Source organism: Taeniopygia guttata, chromosome 5, assembly GCF_048771995.1.
Source record: "Taeniopygia guttata chromosome 5, bTaeGut7.mat, whole genome shotgun sequence".
Taxonomy (NCBI): Eukaryota; Metazoa; Chordata; class Aves; order Passeriformes; family Estrildidae; genus Taeniopygia; species Taeniopygia guttata.
The window spans coordinates 16,996,985-17,010,955 of NC_133030.1; the positions used below are offsets into that span (position 1 = coordinate 16,996,985).

At 43.4% G+C, this 13,971-nt stretch overlaps 2 protein-coding genes across 3 annotated transcripts; both read right to left on the reverse strand.

Moving 5' to 3' along the window:
* Positions 1-215: 215 nt before the first annotated feature.
* Positions 216-10,450, reverse strand: SAAL1 (serum amyloid A like 1). Its single transcript, XM_002197851.7, has 12 exons — positions 10,131-10,450; positions 9,768-9,881; positions 8,758-8,841; positions 6,990-7,069; positions 6,555-6,614; positions 6,165-6,280; positions 4,892-5,075; positions 4,548-4,630; positions 4,215-4,403; positions 3,160-3,356; positions 2,572-2,664; positions 216-1,978 (listed from the first exon to the last, which is right to left on the reverse strand). The coding sequence occupies exons 1-12, from the start codon at positions 10,245-10,247 to the stop codon at positions 1,886-1,888; spliced, it is 1,410 nt and encodes a 469-aa protein (XP_002197887.2). The 5' UTR covers positions 10,248-10,450; the 3' UTR covers positions 216-1,885.
* Positions 10,451-10,595: 145 nt separating this feature from the next.
* Positions 10,596-12,322, reverse strand: LOC100226788 (serum amyloid A protein). 2 transcript variants are annotated; one of them, XM_030273861.4, is made up of 4 exons: positions 12,167-12,322; positions 11,695-11,830; positions 11,230-11,368; positions 10,596-10,800 (listed from the first exon to the last, which is right to left on the reverse strand). In XM_030273861.4, the coding sequence occupies exons 2-4, from the start codon at positions 11,810-11,812 to the stop codon at positions 10,659-10,661; spliced, it is 399 nt and encodes a 132-aa protein (XP_030129721.3). In that variant the 5' UTR covers positions 11,813-11,830; positions 12,167-12,322; the 3' UTR covers positions 10,596-10,658. The 2 variants fall into 2 exon arrangements, with proteins under 2 accessions (XP_030129721.3, XP_002198615.4); XM_002198579.7 differs by having other exon boundaries at positions 12,147-12,305.
* Between the last annotated feature and the right edge of the window lie 1,649 nt (positions 12,323-13,971).

A 13,971-nucleotide genomic window follows, 5' to 3' on the forward strand; every position in this document is an offset into this window, starting at 1 on the left:
TTTTTTCTATATTACATTACATGGCTACTGCAGAATTTCAACTACCACAAATTTCAGGAGATGCCCACCAGAAATAATTCTTCACTATGGTGGAAGACACTTATAATACAGCTAGAGACATCTAAGCTCAAAGAATGTTTATGGGATGAGGCACACATTAACTTCCAGACCATAAAAATGACTGTGAAAAAAAAAAGCAAGAGTTAAAAGAAATATTCCATGAAGGAAAATATATTTTACAGCACACAGACATTATGAAGAGGTTTGAATTTCCTCCTACAACTGACACACTTAAGTGTAACCAACATTTCCAGTGGCTCAGAAAACACTGGAATAAAGGAAAGCATACAGGTTTTGTTTTTGTTTTTTTTTTTTAAAGAAGCTTTATTACAAATCTGTAGGTTTAAGAAAATATCCCAAAACTGTCAAAGTAGTATGAAAAATGGTGTCATCTGATTCACAGTCACCAGTTTTCTCCAACAAACATAGCATACAAAAATTGATATAAACCACAGCAATTCTTTTTGGCAAAACAAGTCAGGTATTTGCAATTCCAAATTCCCTGCTGACAATTAAGATGCTGCTGGCAGGGGGATGGTTCTGGCAGGGGGATGACTGAATTGCACTGGTTTTGAAAACTGGTATTTGGGATGCAAAGGTTATATGTACATATATACATACTGTATTTTACCACATGTCCAGGTAACTCTGGTAACACAACATGGCCCAGCACAACACTAAAGCCTGTAAAACCTGGAGAGCCAGGGAATGTGTGTATGTGACATTCAGTTATTCTCTGTGCTCTGGTTCCCATTTGCTTTTACATCTCAAACCTAATAAAGGCCAATTGTTTCCACTCTCATTTACAGAAACAGTGAAGTTCATGTGCTGCTGTGCTGTCTCTTCAGACTCAGAACATTCTACATTGCATGCAGACACAGGATCTAAAAATGCAATGCAGTTAAAATATCATATTGTTAAAATTTTAGGAGATTGTACACTGAATTTCCTGCAAGTGACCTAACACCCTAACCTCCCCCATGGAAAACATGGCATTTCTCGTGCCATTCTGAGGTCATTCATACAAGAAATCAAGAAGGAAAGAACTGATATGTTACACTTCTACATTGAAGCACAGACTGCTGCAAAAAAACTCAAAGGTCTGCAAGTACACCAGGGATTAAATCCAAGGCTGCCCTGCAACTCTTAACTGTGGGTAATTACCTGCAGTGGCTGGAAGCTGCAGCACAGACCATTGGTAGCAATATTCTCAAATCCTTCAACTGCACAGGACTGAGACACCACAGCTCAGAGCTGCAGTGAAGAGCTTCAGCAGAAGTGTGAAGATTTGAAAGGAGCAGAATGAAAAGTTTCTGTTACAGTACTTGCTCAAGGTATTGATATGATCTAAAAAAATCCCCAAACAACTCAATAATTTAACTGATTTCATCAGATGCTTGAAGGGGATTTCTATGGTGCAATCCTCCTTTTGCCAACAGCAACTTGAAAGAAACCAGCACCATGTTAAAGAACTACTCAGTGCATTTCATTCATTTTACTGTTTCAACTTCAGTTGAAAAGCACAGAATTGAGAGTTATTCAAAGAAAACTACTCTGCAGGAGAGCAATTAGAAATCAACAGTCTCTCATTACCAGAGCAAACAGGATGGAAGATGCAGAAGTGATTCACAGTCATTTCTTTCCCCTTGCAAACCAGGTTAACCCTAGGTTAATCAGGGCTGCCCAGAACATTTCTTAAAAGCCACCTGCTGGTAAAGAGGTTGACTCATACTCCTGCATTTACTGAAAACTTGATTTCTGAAATGCTGTAATGAAACAGTCAAAAATCTTCATTCCAAAGAAGGAAAATATTTCATGTAAATTCTTAGGCGTGAGCCTTCAGGCTTGGGAAACGTTTTTCCAGATTGTCAGCAAGTGTCTGATCAGCCTCACGCAGGACTTCAAGGAAACTCTCCACCTGGAAATAAAAAACACACACAAGAAGAAAAAATAAAAAACAAAACCAACTTGCATGGAACACAGAATTCTCATACTGGCACAGAGGCTCTTTCTACTTCTGTACCTTCCAAATAGGAGCAGCCAGCAGCAGCCACTGCAATGAATAATGGCAAACGATCTACAGTAGCTACCTTCCTCCTAAACTTCACAATTCCAGTTGGTCTAAATTTTGAAATGGTACCACTTTCCTCAAACCCTTATTTTCTTGTTTAAAAGAAACACAGAAACTTTTCTCACCCAGAGAAAAGTTCCCTATGAAAAATACTTAGAATAATTATTTTATAAAAATATACAAGATAACTTTTCAGCTAGGATAAATTTTCAGACATCCACTTACATCAGCACAGGATGGCCCTGGCATCAGCTGATGATCTCAGCAATGCTCTGGCTGAAGCAAGGCAGAACAGACAGAGGGGGTAAGACTGAATGGCACTGGATGGTGTTTTACCTGTGCCTGAGCAATTCTGCCCTGTTTGTGTATCAGATTTGGAAAGGTCCTGCCACCCAAGGAGCACTTTTTCAGCTGTGTCACAGACCTTGTCACATACTCACCGAAGCAGAATACAGAGGTAAGAGGCTCTGAAAAGCACAGGAACATGTCTGTTCATTCAGGTGTCCCTGGTGCAGTCCTTCTAAGGTATTCTCCTAGAAAATCAGATATACAACCATCATATTGTGAACAGTTGTTGAAAGAACAATAAAACAGTACACAGCATCCACAGAATGTGTTTTTTTCTTATCAGTGGGTAAAACAACCAGAACTTACAAATCTCAGAGAAAGCCAGACAAAGCTGATGCCAAAAGGTGTGAAAGTTCACACATCACAAGTCTCTTAACCTGAATGCCTCCACAATTAAAAGGGTCCAGCTGAGAAGGTGAGATTATATATTTCCTTTTCTTAAATAAACTGACTTTCATTCAAAAGAAAGAGCAACAGAATTTATCATACAGAATCTTGGCACACCCCTCAGAAAACCAGTGTCCCTCCCATCTCCCACACATGTTGCTACTTCTGGTTGAGTCGCTAACGAATTCCCCATAACCAACTGCACTTGCACAGAAAAATGTCCACATTAATATTGAATACTTTTTTCTTACCTACCCTGCAGAAATCCCTACTATAATTTTGTTTATTCTTACCTTGGTTAGTTCTTGAAGCATATTGGAAAGCAATTCACAGCAAATATCCTTCAAAATTTTTAAATGGAAATCTTCCTCATTTACATCAGTCCTTCCAGTCTCCTCTTGCTCAGACTCCTTGGAGTTATCAACAGCTCTCTTCCCACAGCCCTCCATGTATTGTAAAATACGAATCAAGCTCCCAATCAGTGGCATATCTTAACACAAAGTAACAAGAACAGTGAACTTAAACACTGAAAATTCTTGTCCATCTAATCCTCTCAAGGCATTAGAATTTTGAAACACAATCAGATTTTTACACAAAAGCTATAGGGATGTATATTCTGACAGTGTTGTGTTTTGTTACTCAAAGACAGTTTTAAAGAAGCAAGTGGAAATGTAGTAGAAAACCCAAATAAATTTTCCTGCAAGCTGACCTGTATCTATAAAAAATATATGCCAGTGTAAGGAGCATGAGGAAGAAACTGTCTTTAGAAGTACTCAGTGAGGGCAGTATGTTAAAATTGCATCCAGATAATCCTATCTCACAAACCATAATACACAGCATCTTTCTGCTGCAGATGACCCTGACTCACATTCTCAAGACAGGCTTTTAATTCTAAAGACTTTCCCATGGATTGAAAAGTAAGAAATGATAGAGGGATTCAAGTAAGTGCAGAATCTTCCCCAACTAAAAAAAAAAAAAAAAATACTGCATAAAAATATATGTTGTATATATTATATATAAAACAGCAATGTAATAATGTATTACTATATTTTAGCAAAAATAAATTCTGAAATTTTCACTAGTTTACCCAATGGAGAAGACTGAGCCGAATCTGTAGATTCTGGTACTGTAAATCCTCAGAATTTACAGCCCACCCAGTAACTGAATTTTGGGCTAGCTGTGATTCTGAGCAACCAGGGAAGAGTCTTACTGTATGCAATGTCACTGAATTAAACCACCTTCCACAACCACATAAAGCTAACTGTGAATGAATATTAACTTAAAAAAAAAAAACCAAAACAAAAAAAAAAAAAAAAAAAAAAAAAACCCAGAAAAAAGCATGACTTGCTTTTCCTCATCCTGGTGTACTCCTGCTCTGTCTGTGAAGCAAACATAGCAGACAGCACGGACAAAATAGAGGCCAGCACAGTCTTCTGCTCCTGCACAATGATCGGTGGGTCATCTGGCTGGCAAAGCTCCTGGCAAACGAGGTCATAAAGCAAACTCCAAGTCTCTTTTCCTCCATCAGGAGCCTGCACTTGAGAAAGAAAGAAAGAGAACCCACCAACCCAACAAATTTATTCCAAGTATGTGAATTCCTGTTCTCCCCAGTAAATACAGGGTGATCCAGATGTTATGGCCTCCCTTGGTCCCCTCACACATAGCAATTCCAGGTTCTTACCAATAGCCTGGATACCCTCATCCACCGTGGTCAGGAGCTGCAGTATATGCATATAAACATCCAGTCCTTCTGGGTTATCTGATCTACACAGAAGAAACATCAAAAAGACAAATTAAAGTGCTGCTCACAGGGCTTATGTTATGTGTTTTGGTCACAGAGAAGCCCATCAGCAGCCACTGCCATTCCTTTTGCAAACAAACAAGTTGACTCATATCAAACCATAAGTCCAGGAAAACATATCCCAGTGATTTGTCAAACTGTGCCACTAAAAGCAAGATATTTGGGAACTTATAAGGTTATGAAGAATCTCCCCAGCCATGAAATCAAAAAGAAATCTCCCATACCGGACTTGCTTGGCTGCTTCAAGTATACAAGGCACAATCTTAAAGTCTGGAAGTTCTTCAGGAGAATCATCTACAGATGGTCCCACAGAGTGACAAGTGCCATTTTTGATCCAGTTTAACATCAGCTCTTCATCCAGATCAAAGAGCTTGTCCACCACTTCACCCACTTTCACCAGCAATTCAACTGCACAAGAGAGAATGTTATTTTTATTTCAACAAGGTTAAAAATTAAGAGCAAAAATTAGCTCACAAAATGCTAGTATATACAAGTATTTGGAGTAAATTCAGGACTGAAATAAATTCACTTTCTTTGTGACCGACTACTAGTTGCTATGTTTAATTCCTTTGTGTGGCATAGACCAGGTAAAGAGTGTGATACATAGGGATTTTTAGAAAGCCAACTGACACCTTCTACTTTGTCATGCCACAGGTGAAGCAGTAACTTTATTCTGCAAAGAGATGCCATGTTCCTGAAAAGTCCTCACTTCTGCTTCTGAAGTAAAATTTTTCAAGACTTGTTCCTAGATATGCAGTTTTATGCTAATCATCCACCTGCCAACCTGCCATTTTAGTTAAACAGATCTGTTATTTCCATTAGATGGAGCAGGATTTCTGAGAATTGGCATTAAAAAAATTGATTAAAAATTGAAAAAGCTGTATTATTAGGATTCTTGACAAATGACAACTGCTGTTACAGCTGAGTTGGATGTTAAACACAAATGCTATTCAAAATATTTCCATTTTTAGGTGGTTGGTGTGTTTTTGCTGAATTAGTGCTAAGAGAGATTTGTGTAGCACTGTCTGCATACCTAAAGCCTGCACAGCATTCAGCTGCCAGAGTAACTGAACAGTGCCTCCAGTTCACATTCCACAGATACAGTAGCTTTAAAAATAGAAAATCCATATCTGACTTGAAAAAAAATAAATTAAATGAGGTCTTGTTTCAAGGTTCAAAAATGACATATGCATATCCTGAATGAGGACTATGTCCTTTCTTTTATTGTGGCAAATAATAATTTTTTCAGCTTAAACATATTTTGATTTCCCCCCAGAGCTTTCTTCTTCCTCTACGAGTGCTTTTCTGGTTGGTTTGATATATATTTATAAACCTGCAAAGGCACGGCAAGTTTGTTTTGGTGTCCTTTAAACTCAGGATGTTTCCTTTATTTTAAGAAATTAACCCAACTGAAAATATTTGTCTTTGAAATTGCAAGCTTCGGTTACTTTTCTTCTGCAAACACCCACTAAATCCCAGCTTGTTTTGGCAACTTACCATTTGTAGAGCTGGACATTATAAAGCAAACACAGTCGTACACAGAAGGGTTTTCTCGGATCCTCTCCACCCAGACATTGGCCACCTCAGGCTGGGAGAGGCAAGTTAACAACAACCTAGGCAAGAGTTCCCCATTTAACAAATTAGAAACCACTTCACTCCTTTTAGCTGTACAAGTGTAAATCCAAAATAATAACAGTGGAAACAGAAACAGGAATTTAACTCACTACAAAGTGATTCCACAACAGTGCAGAAACAGCAAAAGGAAAGGATGAGAGGATAATAAAATAGTCAGCCCACTTGTCAATTTTCTCCCCACGCCTCAGAGCATAACAGAACTACATGTTACATGTTACTACTAATGATGCATTAATTTCTGAGATGTCCTACCTGCTTGTTTCTAGAAGAGTTGGGGAGTCCGAATCACACAAACGTTGCAGTAACACTTGGCTTTAAGGAGAAAATGCAGAGGGAAAAGGGTTAATAAAATCCATCTTTATTTTTCAAAAAGGTATAAAAATATTAATTTCATAACTGCAGCCAAGTTCTGAGATTAAAGCCTTTTCCTAACTGTGCATGCACTTCCAGTGTCTCAAGAACACCAAACTTAAAAATTAACTTGACTGTTGATTAAAAATCCCCAAAAACAGTGGTGTGTGTCCTTTCTTCCTTTCCTGAGCACTTCCCACAGAAACATGGCTAGCCAAAGCTTATGAATGAATATGAGGCTGGGCAGGCAAGCTTAGATCCTTCTCTAACATGAATTTCCTGATTGTGAGTCCAGACAAGCAGTACCTGTTCATGTACAAAGCACACAGAACTTACCCAAGATTCTCATCTTTGCTAATAGACATGCAGATGTCCTGGAAACAGGCCATATTGCCTAATATTCCCACACAGATTTCCTAGAAAGTCAAAACACAGTATAATGAGACAACTGCAGGTCCACAATTTCACCTCCAGAGCCATAAGACAAAAGTAAGAGAGGTTCAAAGATGTTTTCCAGTTTGACTTCCAAGCTTGTATGACTTACTGATTTCATGACAAAAATACAAATTTTTGCACAGATTCCATACAAATTTTTCTGTTCTATCAGACTAGCCTAAAATACACTCAGGTACTATGCAGATATTTAGGTGTTCCATAAAAGCAAATCTTGAAATCAGCTCTGCTTGCATACTCTTTGTATATTGTTTTGAAGCTAATTTGACAGCCCTGTTATTAAAGCAAAAAAGGAGTCCTAAACCAAAAATATTAGTACATAAACGTGACCCTCACTGATATTCTTGTGCTCACAAAAGAAAGGGATCTTAATACAAGCTTCCAGCAAAGCCCATTTTCTGATTAAAAAGATAAATAAAATAAAATAAAATAAAATAAAATAAAATAAAATAAAATAAAATAAAATAAAATAAAATAAAATAAAATAAAATAAAATAAAATAAAATAATAAAATAAAATCCCCAAAGCAGTCCATCCCATTAGGATATTCATGCCAAGGTAATCATTAAGAGGATGCACACGTTTGTAAAGGGGACCATGAGAGCTCTGAAACACCTGCAGGTAACTGGTGCTAAAACAAAGTGAGTCATTAGTTTGCAGCAATTGAAAGTCAGAAATCAACTCTCTCCACTAAGGTTGTCTTCTTAATTATGAGCATGCTATAACCTCTGCTAAATTACAGCAGGCACTCCAGCAAACACTGTTTCATGATAGTAGCTGTGACAGCCAATTTGCACTCGCAATTTTGGGTTGTATTTTCCAAAGACAAAGTACTAAACTTTCAAAGCTCTATTTGTCTCTACTGATCTCCTGGAGTAAAGCATCTGCTTACTTCTGAGAAAGAGGATTTACATCACCACTGAATACCTTTGAAAAGCCTATCTTGAGACTTGCAGTGCACTGTGTAGCACAAGCTGGAAATCAGTGACATCAAAACTAATACAAAATTTAAAAAAAAATTATAGTATTGGTGCCTTAACAATTCCAAATATTATTTTTTGCAATCTTTTTGTGTTTATTTCTCATTATCTTGTTCTGATTTGATTGGTAATAAATTAATTTCCCCAAGTGGAGTCTGTTTTGCCAAAGTCCATGACAAATCCCAGCAACTGGTGAGTGACCCATGAGCCTTTTGTTGTATTTTCTCTCCCCTGTCTAGCTAAGGAGGGGAGTGACAGAGCAGCTTTGGTGGGCTCCAGCCAGGGTCAAACTTCTGTAGGTCTGACTAAACAAACTCATGACCATTTCTGTTCAGTAATCATGAAACAAGTCAAAAGGAAAAAAAAGGGCAGACTGATGGGTTTTATAACAGGTCTTCTAACTGTTTGATAAACTCAGTCCTTCATCAGTATATCTAGATGAGGCTGTGGGAGCAGAGATGCATCAGCTTCAGCATTACCAAAATTCTTACTGATTAGACCATGTTAAAAACAGAGTGAAAAAGCATTTAAAATTTTGATTTTGTGTTTTCTCCTGGTTCCCCTTATACATTACACATGCAGTGGGAGAAGGGAGATAAATGTAAATGCATGTACAGAGCTATCTACTGTTGCTGTTAACACAGGAGAGCTTTTTGACAGCCCATACTTACAGTTAGGCGAGGGCATTTGGACTTGGCGAAAACTCCCATGAATATATCGGGGGCGTTGAACTCCTGAAGAAATAAAGCAACATCCTGCAGAGAAAGTGAATGGAGAAGTAAATAGACTTTTGCAATTTCCAGATGCAAAATCAAACATGTTCCCACAGCAAAAGGACTGGATCAAAGAGATGACAAACTCACTACAAGGAATTTGTTATTTGCCAGCAGTTAATACCAATAATCCTTGTTTTCCAATGAGAGAAGGCCAGCAAGCCCCTCTGGTGATTTAGTATGCCAGTGAATTGCTGTAGAATGAGCCAAAAAGTCACATTTGCAAGAAAATGCAAATTGCTCCCTATCTCAACAGAAACAGACTCTCAACCAGAATTCAGTAAATATCATGTTTTAGGGCATGACATCACCATGACATATAAAAAAGAAGCAAGTGAAGGGATTGCCATTAACACTTGATCAGAAGAAATCTCTTCCTCATTTTACCACATTAAAACACAAGATTAGTTATCTGTTTGGGAATAAAACATTCATGTTCCATGTTTACTTAAAAAATCTGAACAACAAGGTAGGGAATAAAATAATACTTAAACTAATATATATATCTCAAGAATTTGTTCCAGCATTTGAGAGTGCTGAAAAATATACACTGACACTGCAAGTCTGCAGCTAAACTTTGAAAGACTGTTTATCTACCAGAGAAAGCTATGCTTACTATCTGGACGTATGACAATTGCTAGAGGAAAATATGCCTGCTTAGAGATGGCATCGATACTATCTATCCCCATAATCCAAGTGCAGAAGGCACAGGCTGCGCACCCGAGTTAATTCCAGCCGCTGCCCCGCTCCCTGGCGAGGCTGCTGGTGCCGCCCCAGCGCAGCAGTCCTGCCTCACCCTGCCCACCACAGCCGGGCGTGAGCAGCAGAACGAGCGAGCCGGCCGATTCCCTGCCTTCTCCCGCTGCCAGCACCGTTCTGACGGGACACTCGGGGCACAGGGCTCCTACCTCGTCCATCGACATGTCCCACACCTTGCAGATGTCATTCTCCATCTCCTCGTCCAGCTCCGTGCGGGCTCCCTGGGGGCTGGCGGCGGGATCCGGCTCCGCGGGGGCGATCACCTGGGACACGGCGGGGCGGGGGAGAACGACCCGGCTGAACCCCGCACCACCCGGCAGCCGCCCCAGGTGTTTTCCCACTGTGTCCCCGCCCGGCCCCCGGATCTGTGCCCTGTGAATCCCAGCTGTGTGCCCGGGTTTGTCCCCGCTGGTGCCCGGCTGTCCCCCCGGCCCTGGCAGCGATCGCGTCGCACCCACCCAGCGCTGACCGACGCCGGGCCCGCCGCCCGCTCCCTCCCGGCGGCCGCGCACCTCGATGAGGCGGGTGAGGACGCTGAAGAGCCAGTGCTTGCTGTACACCGTATTCCCCACCGCGTCCCCCTCCTCCTCCTCCGCATCACTGCACGGCGGCGACGGGTTGCGGTCCATGGTGGCCCCAGAGCCGGGAGGGTACAGCGAGGCAGCGGCCCGGCCGGAGCGGCGCTCGCGGCCCCACAGCGCCCCCTGCCCACCGGCGGCCGCTGCCGCATGCCGCGCCCGGGCCTGCGCCGGGATCGCGACGGGACCGTGCCGGGCCTGCGCCGGGATCGCACTGGGATCGCACCGGGACCCTGACGGGATAGTGCCGGGAGCCGCCCGCCCAGGGCCGCCCCTCGGCAGGGAGCGGCGCCCGCGCTCCCGGAGCACCCGAGCAGCCCCCGTGATGCGCCGACACCGCCGCCCCCGCCCCGCAGACCCGCGCCCCGGGTGGACGGATGCTCGCAGCGAAGGGAACAGTTCTCAGGAGGATTCCTTTATTGGGTTGTACACAGGGAGGTGTGACAGGAGCGGAGTACAGCGCTAGTATTTGCTGGGCAGCCCCTTGGGCCGGTAGCGGTTCGGGTCCCCGCCGCTCCGGCCCCACGCGTTCGCCTCCTGGTCCAGCCGGGTGTCCTCGGCGCCTCTGCCGCTCACGCCGCTCTGCCAGTTCTCCCGGGCGTCGCTGTGCGGAAGGAGAAAAGGCCACCTGAACAGACTGCATCGAACTCAGCCTTGTGTTGGGGCCCTCACTCATTTAAAACTATTTTTTGAGGCTTCTCAAGGTGAGATGAAAGCACATGCTTGGCCTTTGTCTGCGAGTCCACGGTGGAACCCGTATCTGTTATGCTGGGAAGTGAACCAGCAATGAAGGAGAGTTCCTTATCAGAAATGCAGAGAGAGAAATCTGCCTTCTTGGAAGGACAAGGAGAAAGGCTCACACTCATGTGGCACCATTCCTATAGAGACCAGCTGTCCGGATGGGAACTACTTCCCCTCCCCTCTGCTGTCCTTCTAGGTGCAAAGCTGAGTACTAGTCAAAAAGGACCTCACTCCAGCTGCAACGCCTGGATCGCTAATAACTCACTTTAACAAGCCAAGCACACTCCATTACCTGATCACTCTTGCTGCCCAAGCACCACCAGGTCCTCTCCGGGCAGCATCATAATTCCCACGGGCATGGAAATACTTGTCGGCACCTTTGTAATTTGCCTCGCGCATGTCCTTGTATGCTCTGTACATATCACGCGCCCCTGAAGAAGGCAGAGAAATGGAGATAAGATTGACTTGAAAGAATTGCACCAGAAATAGTTCTGTACAACCTTAGTCAGGAGCTGAAAGGCCCAAGGAGCAGAAAAAGAGCGAGGCATTGCTCCACATCAGCCTTTGCACAGGGCTGTGCTCACAGAAATCACCTGTGGGGGCTGATCAAGGCCCTCAGGGTCCTGCAGCAGAAACCAGGGGATCTCTAACGTGGAGCTGCGGATTTCCATGCTCTGAGGGCTGCACCAATGACTGCTGGTAAGCTGTGCTTGGGGAGGGGGTTCCTGAGGGAAGGGCCCCATGTAACAGAGCTTACCTCCCGCTGCATCCCGGACAAATTGTCCAGCTCGGATTATTCCATCGACTATCCTTGGTCTGTCAGCACTTGCACACAGAACAGTGGAGAGCAATGCGATGCAGACCCAGAGCCTCATGGTTCCTGGCCAGGGGAGCTGGGAGACAGTGAGAGAGATGAGCAGTTCTGGAGCACCACTGAGAACCCACCACACCTCCAGCTGTGCCTGGGCTGCTGCCCCAGCACTGAGGGCTCGCCCAGGACCCCCTTCTCCCCCTGCAAGGAGTGTTGACCTCTGTGCAACCACAAGCTCCACAACAAAAGCAGGTGCACATGAGAAACATGCATTTTAGCACTCCCTGCTGCTCCTGTCATGAGTACAAAGAAACCCCACATGCTAAAGCATTGGTTCTGCTCCCAGAATACCAACTCAAAACACTGCACACAGCTCACTAATTCAGAATGTCACTCACCAATGCAGAACGTCACTCACCACTGCAGAACGGCAAAACCAAAGGAGCTGGAGATTGTCTTGTGTTCTCTCAGACTCAGAGAGGGTATTTATAAGCAACTCAAACCCTTCAAAAGAGGAAACTGGAAAGGATACCTATGGCTGGGAAATCCCCATCAGCACCCCCAACACAGAAATCATTACTGGAAACCTGTCCTTGTCCTTACTGAAAGTTCATAGCTCCTATTATGCAATCTTTTAGAGTACATGGCACTTCTGCTTTCTTTGGGACTATTTGCTCCTCATAACAACCAGATGGACAAACTGCCTTAAAGGCTGAAGAGTTCCATGTGCTTGAAGTGTTACTGCTTTCTTAAGGGTGATACTTTGGATCTTGGACTGAACAGAGCTCAGAGGGGAGGGTGCCTGTGTGTCTTCACATGGAAACACAAGGTCAGGTCTGTGTATGTGCACAAGGAACAGTGAGCTGCGTTACCAGAAGGGCTGCAGGAACTGCTAAGTGGAATTCCCATGTGTGCTGGGATTGCCAGATGAATCCCAGAGTTAATGAAATGGAAAATGTGAAGTGTTGCTCCATTGCAAAGCAAAGGACATACACCTACATCTCTGCTGATCATACTCCAGACCATCAAGAGGCTCTGAATGGTTCATTTTGCCCTGGCTTGCTCTCAAAGGCCCCTCTCGAGGGTCTCCAGCCACCCTGCTGCAACAGCACCTCCGTGAGACTCAGGTGGAAAGTTTTGGATACAGCAATAAACATTTTACTTAAGGGGAGATTCAGATACAGACACAATTCTGCTAGATTTTAGATCAGCTGTCTGGCCCTATTGGCATGGTTCACTGTTTAAATACCCACTGTGCTCTCCCTGCTTAAAGCCTGCTCGCTTCCCTTGGTTAACAACTTGACACAAGCCTTTCCCCTGCAGAAAACTCCAGGGTTGAGTGCAGTTGCACTGGAGAGTGAGTGTGCAGGAAGTGTCCCCATTGTGTGGCCTTGTAGATGGTTTGGCAAGTGTAGGAGAGCACTTCAGGTTCCCCGCAGAAGAGTTAAGGGTGTCTGCTCCACTCACAATTCTGCTACTGTAAACATTTCGCTCCTGGAGCTGCAGGGCAGAGCATGAGTTGAAAGAGGTGCAACAAAGCTAATAAGGTGGCTTCTTCCTTGGGCATCACTGGACTTCAAAAAAATTAGTTTTAGAGGAGAGGAGACATTTTCCATAGCCTGGAGCAGCTGGACAGATACTCTGTAGTGTGATGTATCTCAGAATGGAACAATTTGCAACAAGAATCTAAACCCTAAACCAATGGACAAAGCAAAAGCAGGGAGCAGACACAGATTTTTGTCCCCTGGCACTCCTGAACCTGATATTTCACAGTGCAATAGCTCAGCTACTGCAGGGACTGGAGTGCTGTGTTTTGTTGCAACCCTGTTCCCATTCTGGTACCTACATCCTTGCAGTACATGGCAGCTCAAGTGCCTTCTCTGCTGGCTGCAAGTAGCCCTGTCACCTTTTTGGTTTTTAAAAAACAAGGCAAATTACTCCTGTAACTTGGGGTACAGGCATGTGGCACTTTGCCCAGGGACTTAGAACAAAGCATTGCCTTCAAAACTGACCTAAGGAATCTTTTCCTTACAAGAGCTCACACACTCTGGACCATAGAGGATATTTTGAGTCTTACCCGGTTTCTCATTCTTTCCAAACCAACATTTCTGCAAAACACGAGAATAATTGCAAGAAAGCAGGTGCTTTAGAACATATCTTTAGAGTTGTTCTCTTAGAACAATTCTTTAGAACATCTCAGAGTGCATCCCCTGGTGTCCAGCA

Excerpts from the sequence above, each read along its gene's own strand:
- LOC100226788 (XM_030273861.4), bottom strand. The coding sequence starts at position 11,812 with ATGAGGCTCTGGGTCTGCATCGCATTGCTCTCCACTGTTCTGTGTGCA. Across the intron at positions 11,369-11,694 it reads TGTCCGGGATGCAGCGGGAG|GGGCGCGTGATATGTACAGA; the intron begins GTAAGCTCTGTT and ends TGCCTTCTTCAG. Across the intron at positions 10,801-11,229 it reads TGGGCAGCAAGAGTGATCAG|CGACGCCCGGGAGAACTGGC; the intron begins GTAATGGAGTGT and ends CCTTCCGCACAG.
- SAAL1 (XM_002197851.7), bottom strand. The coding sequence starts at position 10,247 with ATGGACCGCAACCCGTCGCCGCCGTGCAGTGATGCGGAGGAGGAGGAG. Across the intron at positions 7,070-8,757 it reads CCAAATGCCCTCGCCTAACT|GAAATCTGTGTGGGAATATT; the intron begins GTAAGTATGGGC and ends TTGACTTTCTAG. Across the intron at positions 2,665-3,159 it reads TGCTTCAAGAACTAACCAAG|GAGAATACCTTAGAAGGACT; the intron begins GTAAGAATAAAC and ends CTGATTTTCTAG.